The sequence below is a fragment of the Miscanthus floridulus genome, chromosome 19 (assembly GCF_019320115.1).
Source record: "Miscanthus floridulus cultivar M001 chromosome 19, ASM1932011v1, whole genome shotgun sequence".
NCBI classification, from domain to species: Eukaryota; Viridiplantae; Streptophyta; class Magnoliopsida; order Poales; family Poaceae; genus Miscanthus; species Miscanthus floridulus.
Genome location: NC_089598.1, coordinates 36,834,014 through 36,851,406, shown reverse-complemented (window position 1 = coordinate 36,851,406; position 17,393 = coordinate 36,834,014). Strand labels below are relative to the sequence as shown.

At 43.0% G+C, this 17,393-nt stretch overlaps 1 protein-coding gene across 1 annotated transcript; it reads right to left on the bottom strand.

The window, feature by feature from the left end:
• Positions 1–5,327: 5,327 nt before the first annotated feature.
• On the bottom strand, positions 5,328–7,973 carry LOC136529477 (uncharacterized). The gene is made up of 5 exons (XM_066522552.1): positions 6,957–7,973; positions 6,678–6,890; positions 6,551–6,616; positions 6,183–6,491; positions 5,328–6,109 (listed from the first exon to the last, which is right to left on the bottom strand). The coding sequence occupies exons 1-5, from the start codon at positions 7,860–7,862 to the stop codon at positions 5,414–5,416; spliced, it is 2,190 nt and encodes a 729-aa protein (XP_066378649.1). The 5' UTR covers positions 7,863–7,973; the 3' UTR covers positions 5,328–5,413.
• Positions 7,974–17,393: the final 9,420 nt, after the last annotated feature.

The following is a 17,393-nucleotide window of genomic DNA, read 5'->3' as shown; positions in this document are numbered from 1 at the left end:
TAATGATGAATCGGTAGAGAGCTTTGTACAAAGGCTACGAGATGTAAAAAATAAGTGCTACAGCCTGGTGCTGGATGATCGGCAGCTTGCCGATTTGGCTTTCCAAGGGTTATTGCCACATCTTAAGGACAGATATGCTTCTCAGGAGTTTGAAAGCCTCAGTCATCTTGTGCAAAGGATCTCTGATCAAGATACTAGGGTTTTTGAACCTAAAAAGAACTGGAGTAAAAAGGTATCATTTGTTGAAGAAGTAGGAGATTCTGACTCTGATGAAGAACCAGTTATCGGCTTAGCTGAGTGGGTTAAGAATAAAAAGCCGATATCATGTCCCTTTGGTCAAAAAGAGCCAGAAAAGTTTACCTTTGATATCACCAAGGCCGATAAAATATTTGATCTTCTGCTTCAAGAGGGCCAAATTAAGCTGTCACCTAATCACGTAATCCCATCGGCAGAAGAGTTGAAGAAGATTTTGTACTGCAAATGGCACAATGCAACTTCACACAGTACAAATGAGTGCAAGGTATTCAGGCAACAGTTACAATCGGCTATTGAATCTGGGAGAATTAAGTTTGGTACTTCCAAGACCCAGAAGCCGATGAAAATTGATCAACACCCTTTTCCAGCAAATATGTTGGATGCCAAAGGAAAGACCAAGGTATTGACGTCAGAGGCTGCTGAGAAAAACGCGTCAGTAGACCCCCAACATCGGATAACTACCGATGATGCAAAGAGTAAGGGTTTGCTAGGAGAAAGCAGTAGTTCCAAAAAACCTCCTCGACCTGGCATTGTGATTACTCATCGAAGGCAGCAGGAGGGTTGGCGTCAGCGTAATGACCGATATCGGCAACAGCAAGAAATGAGACGTCAGGAAGAGTGGAATCGACATAAAGATCATTGGAGATGTCCGTTCTTCATCCATTGCTGGGAAGAAGGTATTAAATTGCCAACTATTGAAAATTGCCCTGAGTGTAATGGTTATTACGGAGTCAATCGTTCAGAAAGGAGGTTTCAACGTGGTAATCAGGGTTTGTCTATCAACGAGCCGATCAAAGGCAGAGCATCGGTGCATGATCGGCTGGGGGGCAGACTTAGTGTACATGAGAGGCTTGGTAAACGCGCTGGATATTTTCCAAGGAATCAAGAGGAGCTTGAGGAGATGGCAAACGCAAGAGTTCCCGATGAGGAAATATTCTACAGGGACCCTAATATACGTCGTGTAGAACCAACTAGGACTTGTTATCAGCCGGTTTGGAAAACCAAGTTTCCTCGATGGTGCCCAGAGGGTCTGACAAAGACGCAGAGAAGGAGGATGCAACGTGAGCGTCAGGAGGATTTATACCAGGAGGAAAATTCCTCCAATGAAAGGCCTGGTCATCAGCAGTGGCAGGTAAAACACAAAAATAAGGGTCCATCGGCAGATGTTAATATGGTATTCATGTTGCCGATGGAGTTTCTGGCACTATCTGATGATGAGGAAGAAGTTGTTCTCTCTGATCAAGTAGCTCAGCTAACACTAGATCCAATGATGGCTGTTTTTGAGAAACCTACCGATGACGAGAGACAGCATCTTAAGGCTTTATTTGTGAAGGGCAGAGTTGATGGGCAGCCTGTGTCTAAGGTACTTATTGATGGAGGGGCTGCGATTAATATTATGCCTTACGTGATGTATCGGAAACTTGGTAAGGGAGATCAAGACTTGACCAAAACCGATATGATGTTGAAAGATTTTGAAGGCAATGTATCACCGGCTAAAGGGGCAGTGTGCGTTGAATTGACCATCGGCAGCAAAACCTTGCCAACGACGTTCTTTGTTATCAATGGCAAGGGTGCATATAATCTACTTCTAGGGAGGGATTGGATTCATGCTAATTGTTGTGTTCCTTCTACAATGCATCAATGCCTCGTACAGTGGATTGGGGATAAGATTGAGGTTGTCCCTGGTGATTCTTCTTATATCATTGCATCGGCAGAATCAGATACTTATGAGCGAACTAAATGCATATCAGGAGAAGCTTGGGAAAAAGAGTTCCTTAGAGTTGCTGATTATGAAATTCCACCGATCCAAGCAGTCGGTTCTGAAGAGGAGTTTTAATGGATAGGTTTGCCGATGATGGAAAATTAGGTCAAGGGTTCACATCGGCAGATGATTTAGTAGAAGTAGATATCGGTGATGGTGATAGGTCAAGACCTACTTTTATTAGTGCTAAGTTAGATTCCAAGTGTAAGCAGCGAATAACAGATTTGTTAAAAGAATATAAAGATTGTTTTGCTTGGGATTATACTGAGATGCCTGGATTAGACCGATCGATAGTTGAACATCGGTTACCTATCAAATCTGGATTTCGGCCACATCAGCAGCCAGCGCGCCGATGTAACCCTAATGTACTTCCTGACATTAAGGCCGAAATAACTAAATTAATTGAAGCAAAGTTTATTCGGCAATGTCGATACGCAGAGTGGATCTCTAATGTGGTTCCTGTTTATAAGAAAAATGGAAAACTTCGTGTTTGTATTGATTTCAGGAATCTCAACAAAGCCACACCGATGGATGGCTATCCAATGCCGATTGCTGATTTGTTGATTGATGCTGCGGCTGGACATCAAATTATTAGCTTCATGGATGGTAATGCAGGTTACAATCAAATATTCATGGCTGAGGAGGATATTCCCAAGACTGCTTTCAGATGTCCAGGACATGTGGGGTTGTTCGAGTGGATAGTCATGACGTTTGGTTTGAAAAATGCCGGTGCTACTTATCAAAGGGCTATGAACTTTATTTTTCATGAGTACATCGGCACATTAGTGGAGATCTACATTGATGATGTAGTGATTAAGTCTGGAGATATCACAGCACATTTAGCCGATCTGCGAAAGATACTGGAGTGCACAAGGAGGCATGGATTGAAGATGAATCCTAATAAATGTGCATTCGGTGTATCGGCAGGACAATTCTTGGGTTTTATGGTGCATCAACGGGGCATTGAAATCAGTAGGAAGTCTATTGATGCAATTAACAAGGTGATTGCTCCTGCCAATAAGACTGAATTGCAATCTTTGATCGGTAAGATTAATTTCATTAGAAGATTCATATCTAATCTGTCGGGTAAGATCAAGGCTTTCAGCCCACTACTTAAATTAAAAGCTGATCAGGAATTTGTATGGGGAGTTGAACAGCAATTAGCCCTTGATGAAATTAAGAAATATTTATCAAATCCTCCAGTGCTAGTTCCACCTCAACATGGGAAGCCTTTCAGGTTGTATTTGTCAGCTGATGATACAGTTATCGGTTCAGCTCTTATTCAAGAATTTGAAGGGAAGGAGCGTGTTGTTTATTATTTGAGCAGAAGATTAGTGGATGCTGAGACGAGGTATTCGGCTATCGAGAAATTGTGTCTGTGCTTATACTTTTCTTGTGTCAAATTAAGGCATTATTTGTTATCTGCCGAATGTATGGTCATATGCAAAGACGATGTGGTCAAGTATATGCTGTCGATGCCGATATTAAGTGGTAGAATCGGCAAATGGATTTTAGCATTATCAGAATTTGAGCTACGCTACAAATCAACTAAGGCAGTTAAAGGGCAAGTGATGGCTGATTTTGTCACTCAGCATTGTAATACGGTGGATTCTCTGGGGATTGCTCCCTGGACACTTTTCTTCGATGGGTCCACATGTGGTGAAGGAGCGGGTATCGGCATTGTGTTAATTTCACCTCAAGGAAAGAAGTATGAGTTTTCGTTGCCGATTGTTGCTACAGCGACAAATAATCAAGCTGAATACCAAGCCTTGATAAAGGGGTTAGAATTGCTGAAGGAGATACGTGCCGATGTTGTTGAAATCTTTGGCGATTCTATGCTAGTTATAAATCAATTAGCTGGAATTTATGAATGCCGAAGTGAAGCTTTGATTTCGTATTATGAAAGATGTTTGCAATTGTTGAAAGGATTTAGAGATTTTCGTCTTGAACATATCTCTCGATTGCATAATGAGGAAGCTAATCGACTAGCTCAGCATGCTTCAGGGTATCAGCCTATTCAGGAAGTGCTAACATCGGCAGTTGATACCGATGACTGGAGGAAAGAGATTGTCGATTATTTAAAGGATCCATGTAGAAAGGTTGAGAGACGTATAAGGTTCCAAGCTACCAAATATGTGCTCCTCGATGATGAATTATATTATCGAACTATAGATGGAGTTTTACTCAGATGTGTTAGCAATGATGAATCGAAAAGCTTGATGGGTGAAATTCATGAAGGAGTATGTGGGGCACATCAATCGGCTTTCAAGATGAAATGGATGATCAGAAGGAATGGGTACTATTGGCCGACTATTCTTGAAGATTGTTTTAAATATTTTAAGGGATGCCAGGGGTGTCAAAAGTTTGGTAATATTCAAAGAGCGCCTGCATCGGCTATGAATCCTATAATCAAACCATGGCCGTTCCGGGGATGGGCTATTGATCTCATTGGTCAGATCTATCCGCCATCGAGTAAAGGACATAAATTTATTCTGGTTGCTACCGATTATTTCACAAAGTGGGTTGAGGCAATTCCTTTAAAGAAGGTGACATCGGTCAATATGATTGATTTTGTGAAAGAGCATATTGTTTACCGATTTGGTATTCCTCAGACTATCACTACCGATCAGGGTACTATGTTTACATCAGGAGAATTTGATGAGTTTGCTGTAGGTATGGGAATTAAAATTTTAAATTCTTCTCCATATTATGCTCAAGCTAATGGTCAAGCTGAGGCTTCTAACAAAGGGATCATCAAACTCATTAAGCGCAAAATTGAAGAAAATCCTAGGAGGTGGCATACAGTATTAAATGAAGCCTTGTGGTCATATCGGATGTCATATCATGGTGCAACCAAAGTAACGCCTTATCAGTTAGTATATGGACACGATGCAGTATTGCCTTGGGAAATTAAGGTTGGCTCTAGACGAATACGTTCTCAAAATCAGCTGACAACCGATGATTATGATACTCTTATGAAGGATGAGTTGGAAGATGTGGCGGGTCATCGGTTAAGGGCTTTAGTTAGTATTGAAGAAAATAAGAAAAGAGTAGCTAGATGGTATGACAAGAAGGTGAAAGTAAAAGAGTTTGCCGATGGAGATCTGGTCTGGAAATTGATTTTACCGATTGGGACTAAAAGTTCAAAGTTTGGAAAGTGGTCTCCTAATTGGGAAGGTCCATATCGGATAAATCAGTCTATTCCTGGTAATGCATATATTTTAGAAACCCTCGAAGGGGTTGTGTTTCCCAGAGCGTTAAATGGAAAATATTTAAAGAAATATTACCCTAGTATCTGGACAGATGCATAAAAGTATAAGTGCCGATAACAGTACTATCGGCTAGAATTATGCAAGGGTATCAATGTCTCATAAAGTGCCGATACAATAAATAAGATTACACGTTCAGCAAGGATTGGATAGCTAATATCGCACGCAGGCGAATCTGGTCGGCTTCTTCCATTTCTTTGATATCGTCATCGGCAGCACCTTCCACAGGCTTGAGTTTCTTCTTCATGGCTAAAGCTTTGCGAGCTTGGATATCTCTTTCTTGCTGAAGGGCTTTGACGGCATTGGGTAGCTGGCTTTCTTCTTGTTGAGCATGAGTTAAGGCTGCATCGATTTCTTTCAATTCGGCCAATAGAGCTGCCTTCCTTGCCGATAGATCCAAGATTTTCTGCTTGAGTGCAGCACCCGAAGTCTGCAAGTTGACGATGCCCTTGTGCTTCTCATCAGCGATTTGTTTCAGTTGTAGCATCTCTTCTTTAAGTTGAGCTTGAGCTGCTCTATCGGCAATGCGCTGAGCAGCCCGTTGATATTGCAGTTGACGGCTTTCTAAGTGAGCTGCTGGGAAGAGTATTTCTTCAACATCGGCAGGGACCTGGCCACGAATTGTTTTGAAAATTGCCTTTGCGGGGTCCGAGTCATCTACCAGTTGGGCGGTACCTTGCTGTAGCAAGTTCAGGAGGGTTTCCAACTTGGATTTAGTCTCTGCCGATATTGTTCCCAGTGCAAGGGAAGAACTTGTTTCCTCTCCATCGTCGTCAGAAATGTCAATGGCAAAGGAAAATAGGCTGTTCGGGGAATCTTGTTCCTGAGAGAAAGACAAGGAGATCAATCAGGGGTAAGTATGAGTATTGTAAAATCAGATAGGTTGATCGGTTTACCTGTTTCAAGGCAATTTCCTGTGCTTGACTGGAGGAAGCAACCTGGAGTATGTCGTGTGGATCGGCTGAGCTTGCCGATGGGATATCCTCTGTGACTTCATCGGTGGTGGGCTCTTGAGGTATGATGACCGATGACATTGGGGCAGATGTAGGGATCGGCATAGACCTTTGTCGTTTTGGCTGTGCTTCAGTATCTGTTGAAGCTTTGCGCTTTGCTTGGACATCGGCAACGATTGGCTGGGGGGCATCGACACTTGTTGGTTGTGAAGCTTGGGCATCTGGTACGTTTGCCGATGTACCCAATTGTTGCTGCAAAACAAGTGTAAGATATGATATTTAACAGATAAAATGTAAAGTCAAGAAGCTACCTCTGAAGGAGTGGTGCTTGATATCGGCGGAATTGCCGATGACGATCCCGTAGCAGCTCTTACCCCCTGATGATTAAGGTTAATATAGTTTGTGATCGGCATAAGTGAAAATAAACAAGGTTGTTACCTTAAAGGCTTTGACCAAGGTTGTAGCAGCGGCCGATGGGGTAGCCCTGGATGTAGCCAATTTGGACTTAGAAGTGATGGTCTTGGTACGAATCTTCTGGTGGGTCAAAGCGGCTAAGGTGGGAGCGTTGTAGCCGATCGGCGATGTTGGGGAAACAGGCCGGAGGTTGAAGGGTTTCCCACTTTTGCTCACCGATGGTGCTGGGTTGTTAACCTGTTACAAGGGAATCAGTTACTGATAAATGAAGGGAAAAGCAGAAGGGAGTTAAAGGAAACTTACCGCGTCGTCAGGGATGGCATATTCAGGGTCGATCATGTGCCGATATGTGTGAGCAGAAGTCGCGAACAGTTGCTCTTTCCACTCTCGCCACCATTGCTTGTATGACTCGGTGATGAAAGATATTGGTGTCCAGGTGGATATATCAACATCTGTAGTATCGGCATCAGGAGAAAGTTGTACTACCTTGTTCCAGTCTGTTCCGCAGGTGATTGTTTCCCTGGGTTTGATCACATCGGCAAAGCAGAGTTTGATTGGCAGTTGCCCAAAAGCCAATTGGCGGGATACTGCCGATGGGTTGTAAAATTCATATGTAATGTTGGTGTTTTTCCCGCTGCCGAATGTGTTTACTGGAATTGCCCTGGGAGTGATGATAGCCATCATGAGCTCATTATCTTGATTCAGAGTGTCATCGGCAAAGTTGAAAAGAAGGGGGAATCTGTTTTCTTCGTCGATATAAGGCACCCAGGCCCTATGATCACGAGAAAGACCATTATAGAAGCTTTGAAAGAATCTGCCGATTTGGTCTTCGTTGGCTTCTGTTCCAGGAAGGACAATTATGGCTTCACCAAAATTGAGGGGTGAGCGTGTTGCCGATTCATCATCCCCGAGCACATAATCTTCAGCAATTTCTCGTGGGAATTGTTGAGCAAAAAAGTCCCATTGCAAACGTTTGTGCATATGGGCATTCAGCCACATGTTGATAAACCACCACGGGCCTCCCAGGTTGCCGATGGGTTCGCCAAGCAAAAGTTTCTGAGACACTTGGTGAAGAAGATGATAAGTGGAGCTCAGAAGGTATCGGCCAAGAGGAAACCTTACGCCATTAGCCAGAAGTTCAGCTGCAGGGAGGAAGGCGTTGGTTGGTCCTACTGATCGACCACAGAAGATAAATTTTTCTAACCACATATTCAGGAATGTGGCATGTTCCCTCTGGCTAGGTGTCCCGGTTTTCTGGTATTCTTGAATATATCCTGTCCAACCGCCGATGTTACGGGTATTCACTCTATATTCAGGCTTTCTACCATAGATGGAGCCTTCATCGGCAGTTGAGATGTCCAAGCCAGTAAGCATGTGGACATCGGCAAGGGTAGGGGTAGCTGGGCCATGTCCAAACATAAAAGTATTGGTCGTATCTGACCAGAAATAAGCAGCTGCAATTATCATTGATTCATTTTTCTGCATATCGGCAATAGAGAGCCTGATACATTGGTCTAACCTTCGTTCTGCCCAGTATACTTGCATCGATCTATTAACCCTCAAATACCAATCTTTCCACCCTTTGGTGGTTTTGGGCCAAGATCGGAATGTGTCTTTCCACAAATTCAGAGAGAAATTTTGGGCTCTAAAGGGGATTCTGTTAACCTCTGCGTTGATCAGATCGGTTGGATCTGGGTTGCCCATTGGTCCAAGGCATTGGACGTGTGGCTGATCGGTTGGGATAATTAATTTGTTGCGCAGTTCCTAAGGTTATGGAATCCAGAAGACAGAAGAAAGGAAAAATCACCAACTGAATAAATTTGCAAAAAGATCAAAGTAAAAGGTAATGGAAGTGGAGCGAACCGCGGGGACGTCGAAGTTGATGGCCATTGTCTTGAGGAAGGTGGAGATACGAGCCGGGAACTTGAAGTTAGCGCCGGAGAAGGGTTCTTGTTGGTTGAGGTCGCGCGGTTGTTCGTCGGAGTCGCCGCCGGAGAGAGAGAATGCCAAGGATTGGAGGCTGAAGATAGAAAATGAGGGTTCCGGAGAAATCTATTTATAAGCCGCCCAGAATAAGGGTATTTTGGACTTATCTCTATGACGCGCGCATATAGGTCAAGGCGGTGCAGAGGGATATGGTAACTATTCGCGCGATAATCAGGGGATTGTACAGATGAGTTGATAACAAGTAATCATGACTTGGAAGGGATATCGATACATGATATTTTAATTCTGAAAATGGCAGCATTATCATGTTAAGATCTTGCCGATGGGTTATTGTTTTGGTATCTCAATCATAATCAAGGTAAGAGTGGTTGGCGATTGTGCGATATTTACTGAAGTGCGTGAATCAAGATTAGATTTGATTGGATTTGATAACAAATCAAGTTTTGGCTTGGAGAATGAGTTACGGTAATTGGGCGAAGGCAAGCGTTATCCGGAGTAAATTTCGGAGCATTAATGGTTTTATACTCCGAAATTGGGGGGCATGTGTTGACACCGTTTTTTGCACGTGTCAAAATAATCGGAGTGGACTAATCGGCAAGGGGAAAGTTATTGAATACTTTGATAGCCAATGAAAGCCAGTTTGTAAAAATGGTTGCCGATAGCTGGTGATGATCGATGGAAAGGTTGATTTGGACTCGGGAGTATGCCGATGAAGGAAGACTTGAAGACTACTGCCGATGAAACAGGGAGTATGCCGATGAAGGAAGACTTGAAGACTACTGCCGATGAAGCAGGGAGTATGCCGATGAAGGAAGACTTGAAGCCTACTGCCGATGAAATAGGGGAGTATGCCGATGGGAAGGAGGATAGTGAGATTTCCATCGTAATTGAGGCGGACAGGGAAATAGATAGGAGTTGATTTCCTTTTCTGTATTTGTTAGGTTATGATTCGTGTAAGAGTCACGTGTTTCCTTAGATATGGGATTGGTGTCCTAGTTGTGTTTGGTTGTGTCTCTTTAGATCAGGGTATAAATATGGAGTAAGGGGCAATGTAATAGAAGATATCAATCAATATCAAAACCAACTTTTACTCCTATTTGCATCTACTTACTTTTCGGCGACTTCGTCAACTTGCATATTTTTCTTTTTTACGAGTTCTCATTGATTCGGCGAGCTGCATCGCTTCAGTGCGACCTTCGACGATTCTCGAGTTCCACGTGAGCACCTCTTGGCCGCGACTTCCGGGCGTATCGCTGTTGTCAGGACCAAAGTGTTCGTATCTTCATCCTTGTCGATTAGCAGGTCAAATCGACTGGCACGCTTTGGATATCGATTCGGGTATTAGCCCTTTGTGTTTGCAGATCACTTTTGCATCAACAGCAGGTTCGTTATCCAAGCGTTGCATCATGGCTTGCATCAACTGTGCTTGCATTCCCATCAATTGCTCCATAGTCACTGGTGGCGGCGGTGGTGGATTAATGGGAGCACCATGACCACAACCATGGCCTCTGCCTCTTCCTCCTCTTGTGGCCATCTGTTTTCCAAACAAATGCATAAAATTTTAGAGATTTCCAAATTATAGTGAACTTATATAAGATAAGGAACAACGCTGAGGATTTTCTGGACAAGATTCAAATACAGCAGTTCAGTAAATCTGTCATAACTTGAGTTTCAGAGACCCAACAGAAGTGTACCAAGAATGGTTAGAAAGCTTAGGAGATCAGCTACAACTTTTATTTAGAACACTTTTACAGATTCTAATATACACATGGTCAAAAATAGAGCTAAACTGAATCTATTCTAGGTTCCAGTCTGCGCAGAAACATCAACTTGTGATAGCTAGATCTCACAAACATGAACAGATATTAACGTGATTCCAGAGACATTTGAAAGATACAGAAGACTAGATATCTCCACAAAAATTTCAGAATTTTTGGCAGCTCAGATCGCGAGATACAAGATAAAGAACACAGACTGCTCCAGAAATCAGCACAGTAGAGATATGATAAAGCAACTCATCTGCATTAAGACCTCATCTAAACTTAAGGTTCAAACCTATGGAATTTGTGGACAAGCCCACAAGCCTCCAGCAATCAAACAAACTCCAAATCATCCAAGTTCACGATTAAAAACATCTAATCACTAAAGTTCACAAGACAAAACAAGACTAGACATGACACACGAACTAACAACGTTGTAGCTTTAAATAAGGCACCTAACACCTATGGGGCGGTGTCAATCATGGTGAACGACTGAGGCTTCTTCTTGTAGATCGGTGGAAGCCCAAGTTGAGCACGCAGTTTCATCAACCTGCTTCTAGAGACGCCTCTTGGCCCTCTGCGATGCACGCAACTCTCCCTTGACTTCTTCATCTACCCCCTGCATGGCATGGACATGTCACACTATTGCTTCTAGAGTTGGATCACTTTTTGGTGGTGCCAGGACCTGCCAATTACCCTCATGGTCATTGCGAGGAAGGAATCTAAAACGATCCTCCTTCATGGCCTCAAAACGACGACCATGGTAGTAGATGTAAGCGTCCTGCGCTGCATCTTCCATGCCATCCAATGCATGAGCCCATCTGGTAGTGGCACTGTGGACAGTCTCCACCTCATGTGCATTCTTTATGTCATTCTAGGTGGTGACAACCAGCTCTACCTTCCAAAAAGTTGCCTCCAAAGGGTGCTGGTACTCTGCACAGTGATAGTTGATGGAGGCGTGTAGGTCAGTGAAGTAGTCATCCAGCACTTGAGTAAGGAGGGTGTGGTAGTAGACCATCTTCGGGGACTACTTGAAGTAGTATTTGCACATCCATCCCATCTCCTCATCCATCACAGGGACAGCTAGGGGTGCTGCAGGCATTGGTGAAGTAGCTGATGACTCTGTTGGCATAGCTGCAACAGCATATACAGGTGCAACAGCTAGAGTAGGAGCAGGTGCGGGTGCAGGTGTCGAGGTAGCCATCCACTCCTCATCTTCCTCGATCAAGGGTTCCACCTCATCATCAGAGATGACCACAATCTCCTTCTCCACCTATGGAGCACGGGGAGTGAACATGCCATGGTAGCCTGTAGTGCTGAGGCGGGCGGTCTTTGGGTTATGAGGCATCTATAGATTTAGAGTAAGATAGAATTAGAATCAACAATTTTATATAATAGATTAAGGTATGAAAAGTATAAATATTTTAATAAAATAACAAGAATGAGACAGTAAGCATGAAACTAGTGGAGCAAAGATGCTATAATGACCATCTCTAACTAGGCTTGCGTCCTACAGTCAACACGACCCTAATACCAATTTGTCACACCCAATTTTAAGCCTAAAATTGAATGCATGAAACTCATGTGTGCCCAGGGATCAGTCACACACATAAGTTGATAAATTACAGAAAGTATCATCACGGTGTATCTTACATCACGATTTTTACCATCACATAGTCATACATATCACAGCGGAAAATAAAAAGGTAGCCCTCTCGTTGTAGCTCCAACACAGGGATGGTCAACTAGTTGACCACAAGCCTAAAAGTCCTCTGGAAACTCCTCATACTCATTGACATATGTTACCCATCCGGGATTTTTATCCAAATATTGAAAGTAAACAAGCGTAAGTACTTCCCATACTTAACAAGATAACATGGGGTTATGAAAGCTCAAAAAGGATGACTCTGATTTACTACGGTTAGCACTTTTAGTAAGTCAAGATTTTATCATCAAATATTATCAAGTTATGCTTAAGCCCCAATTAAACCCACATGATTAGATATCAGAATCAATTGTATCATATTATCAACGTAGGACATCATAAATAAACACCAATAAATAACTAGTTATTCTGTGAGTTTTCTGGGCCCCTCGTGACCGTGAGCACGGCTGTTATAACAGTTTGTAACACTCTGCAGAGGTTGTGCACATTCACCATGAGTCATGATTCCCATATGCCTGGGTTAATTACTCCCATATCACTGCCAAGGTGAGCGGGCGGGGTACACTATGAAGCCACTTCATATGTTTCGCTAACAAGTTAGGGCCGCTAGGTTTCCATGGCAGGCAGATGTAGGAACCCCCTTTCCTATGACACATTTCCATCGCGGCTATACACATAGGAACAGAGGCAATCCTATGTCCAACGTGGCAAGCTCCTTTTGCACCATAAAGGTAACCTCTAACAAGCTAGAAAAGGTCCTATTACTGAGCTAAAGTCAGAGCCATGTGACCCTCACGGTTGCACTGTTAGTCCTAGCTTTTGTCAACAGATAAGTCCTTATGGAGGGCCAAGAGCATCATGATCAAAAGTCATTTGCTCCTTCGCCCTATAATTCAGCCGTTCTATAGAACCATTATTCATTATCTAGATCATGTATAGTTACATTGAGCGCTAGCAAACTACCCATATGCATATAACCCATAGGAGACAAGGAAACATGATACTCAATCACTAGGATGTCCTTACGGGTATCAAAATTAGACACATGCAAATGAGAAATTAATAAATGGTGAATAGGACATCAAGGTAGATCCCATGTTATACTTGCCTTGGTTAACAAACTCCTACTGGTCCTGCTAGTCGTCAAAGAACTCTTGGTCCCAACGTTCTCCTCACCGTCTGAACTCGACCAACAAAGCAACATACAAGCATTCCAAAGGCATTCATGCAAAGCAAACAAACCTATAGTTAGAATAGTACACTAGCAGTATAGAAAACAAGATAAAATGTTTATGAAAAGATTCTATGTCTCGCTATGATCACGTCAACGCAAAGATCACAAAAACGGAGCTAAAACACGAAAGTTATGAATTAAATGGGGTTCCCTATAGCAATTTATTTAATTAAATCTAACCTCCAAATTTAAATGTTGCAAACATGTTTGATAGTGGTATTAACATGTAGAGAACTTTATTATGAATCTAACGCAATTTGAACAGGTCGATTCGGAGCTAAAACAATGATTTTATAAGCAAAACAAAATAGTGACATTTTTGTAAATAGAATGAACTATTTTTGAATTTAAATAAATCAAATCTAGGATATTTAAACCAGCCGAGGACTGCGGGTTCAATTAGGCAAAACTTGGGGGTCTATTTAGCAAAAAGACCCATGAAGGGGTATCGGCTTCTTGGGCCATTGGATCACGGATCAACGGCTTAGATTAGAGCTGAGACGGAGAGAGAGAAGGCCGGCGACCGAAACAGGGCTCTGGCAGGCGGGTCACCATGGCCGGTGGCGAGAAACTCACCAGCGCACGTGGTTTAGGGTCTACGGGCTACGGTTCAACGAACTGAGGGCACCGGGGGAGAAAGGAGGTGAAAGCGACCTCACCCAGGCCGAGAATGCGGCCAGAGGACACGGTCGGCGAGGTGGTCACCATAGCTGGCGACGCGAAGGTCCTTGGCGCACACGGATTGGGCCCTAGAGGCCACGATTCAAGAAATTGAATGCACTGAGAGGAAGAGGGGATCAAGGTAGAGATCCTTATGGCGTCAATCAAGGCAAGGACAAACCGGGGACGACGAACGGCGAGGAATGGTGGCTCGAGGACGGCGGACCGCGCAAAGGAACGGACGCCGGTGGTTGTAGCTTCCGTGTGCTCGGGCGAGTGTGAGAGTGGAGCGGGGGAGGCAGCAGAGAGGGCGGCGATAGGGTCTGGACCTCCTTTATAGAGGCCGAGGCATGGGGGAAGGAGCTCCCACAACGCAAGGTGGGCGTGGACGGCGGTTCCTCCTTGACCGCGTGCGGGACGCGGGAGGTGGATGACGGCGTCGACAAGCGGGCCCAAGCCGTCAGCGATAGAGAGAAGGAGGGCGGGCGCGGCAGCGGTTGTTTGCCCGATTGGGCCAGCCCATGAGGAAAACGGGAGGAGGGGAAAGGAGGGAGGCGAGCGGGCTGGCGAGAAATGGGCCAGCAGGCCAAAAATGAGGAAGGGACGGGGAGGGAAAGAATTTCCTTTTCTTTTTTTTTCCAAATCAATTTCCAAATGATTTTTGAATCCTTTTGAGTTTAAATCAAAACCACTCAACATATTAAATAAAATGCTATAGCATGAGTGCATCAACATGTATATATCCTTATGATTGATTTTAGTTTCACAAAAATTATTATTTTCCTATATTTGAATGCACACATAATAACATAAATAAATCAAATTTAACTATTTTAAAAGAATGCAAATTTTAGGGTGTTACATCAACTAGGAGTGTTTAGCATCAAGGCTAAGTGTAGAGGAAAGGAGATGCTTGGTGTGGAATGAGAGGAGGCTTAGGGTGCTATTTATATAGGCTCAGTAACTACACAAGGGAAGGATATTTCAGTGCGAAACCCTAGATGATCACGATGCACTCGGTCATACGAGGCTATCCTAGAAGACAGGGCACGAGAGGAGCTAGGAGGGGGCGGCCGATCCTAGGGGTCACCCACCCATTGAGGGTCGTTGCCCTAGTTGGGCTTCCTTCTAGATGCTCTCACATGCAATAATATCTAAACCCCACGGTGTTCTATCTTTGTCTTCACATTTTTAAATATGTTTGTCAATTTTATTTGTTATCTACTTAAATAAGTCATGAGCAAAGTATTATTTTCACATAGTCTATGATTGTGAATGAAAAGTATATGTGAGTGACATTGTTCAATGCAAGAGTATGTTAGAAACATTTAAATTTTCATAGATTTGCAATGAATTTATCAAAAGATATTAAATCTATTTCATCAATTTCTTGATTAATTTCATGAGAAGGTTCTAAGAAAACTTTCAATCTTTGACCATTAACTTTAAAAGTGTTACCATCATTATCTTGAATGGTGATCGCACCATGCATTGATTAGTTGACGACGGTGAATGGTCCTTCCCATTTCCTATGTAGCTTACCTTTACCGAAGAGCTTGACTCAGGAGTTGACTAGTAAGACCTTGTCTCCCTCCTTGAATTCTTTCTATTGGATTCGGTGATTATGCCATCTCTTTGTTCTTTCTTTGTAAAGTGTGGCACTGTGGTAGGCTTTCTCATGCCATTCTTCTAGCTCAGAGATTTGCTTTTGTCGGTTCTTGCCAGCTAGCCTTACATCCATGTCAGTAAGCTCGGTGTTCGAGCTCAACTAGTAAGTGGCAACTTTTTCTATAGATGAGCTGGAACGGCGACATGCCAATGGGGGTTTTGTAAGCTATCCTATATGCCCAAAGTGCATCAGGAAGCTTGTTTTTCCATCTTTTCCCCATGTTGTTGACCATCTTCTATAGGATATTTTTTATTTATTTATTTGAAGTTTCTGCTTGGCCACTGGTTTGCGGATGATATGGGGTGGCGATGTTGTGCTTGGCCCTAAGCTCTCTTAGGAAGGCTCTAAAGGTTCTATCAATGAAGTGATATCCCCCATCACTTACCACCATTCTCGGTATTCCAAAGCAAGGGAAGATCACTTCATGGAACATCTTTTGGGCATGCTTGGTGTCGGCAGCTCTGCATGATAATGCTTCCTCCCACTTTGACAGTCAATGGGCGATGAGGATATACTCACAATCTTGGGACTTTTGGAATGGCCCCATGAAGTCAATGCCCCATACATCAAATATTTCTATTTGAAGGTTGTAATGGAGGGGCATTGCATTGCAAGAAATGATGCCACCTTGCAGCAGGCATTTTCGACACCTTCGGATGAATTCTTTGGTGTCTTCATACATCGTTGGCTAGAAGAATCTGCACTACCAGATTTTGGCTTGAGTGCAAAATGCTCCATAGTGGCCTTCGTACGGAGCTACATGGCATTTTTGATGATTTGTATCCCCTCTACTGCAGGCACGCACCTTCTTAATAGGCCATCAACACATATCCTATAGAGGTACGGGTCGTCCCAAAGGTGACATCTGCTTTTAGTTTGTAGCTTCTTCCTGTTCTTGTCCGGTGGTACGTACCCTGAAACCTTGAAATTAACAATGTTCGCATACCACGGGTTTGAATCCGTCACCCTTAGCAGCATGTCATCATGTAGGAAGTCATTAATTGGTAGTTCCTGCATGTTAGTAGCTGGCATATGCAACAGATGATTTGCAACATTACTCTCTACTCCCTTTTTATCTTTAATTTCTAAGTTAAATTCTTGGAGTAGAAGAATCTAGCTTATGAGGCGTGGTTTTGCATCTTTCTTACTGAGCAAATATTTAAGTGCAGCATGATTGGTGTAAACAATTATTTTTGCTCCAACTAAGTAAGATCTAAATTTATCAATAGCAAAAACAACCGCAAGAAGTTTTTTTTGTGGTGGCTTAATTAAGTTGTGCTCCTATCAGTGTTTTGCTGGCATAGGCAATTGCATGATGTTTTTTTATCTTTGGTTTGGCCAAGGACCACACCAATGACATAATCACTAGCATCGCACATTATTTTAAATGGCAGCGACCAATCGGGTGGTTGGATGATTGGTGCTGAGATAAGTGCTTTCTTGAGTGTTTGGAAAGCATTTAGGCACTCATCAGTGATTTCAAAAGGTACATCCATAGCTAGCAATTCATCAATGGCCTAGAGATTTGTGAGAAGTCCTTAATAAATCATTTGTAAAACCTGTGTGTCCTAAAAAGCTACGGATTCCTTTTATGTTCAGGGAGTGGTAGCTGTTCTATAACTTTAATTTTTGCTTTGTCAACTTCAATCCCCCTCTCAGACACTAAGTGTCCAAGAACGATGCCCTCTCTAACCATGAAATGGCATTTTCCCCAATTTAATACTAAATCTTTTTGCTGACATCATTGCAAGACTTTGTCTAAATTCTCTAGACAATGATCAAAGGTTTTGCCATAGACTAAAAA

Bases quoted from the DNA above. Each gene is read 5' to 3' on its own strand.
- LOC136529477 (XM_066522552.1), bottom strand. From the start codon at position 7,862: ATGTGGTTAGAAAAATTTATCTTCTGTGGTCGATCAGTAGGACCAACC. The intron at 6,891-6,956 runs GTAAGTTTCCTT...CCCTTGTAACAG, and splicing joins ATGCCATCCCTGACGACGCG to GTTAACAACCCAGCACCATC. The intron at 6,617-6,677 runs GTAACAACCTTG...CTTAATCATCAG, and splicing joins CCTTGGTCAAAGCCTTTAAG to GGGGTAAGAGCTGCTACGGG.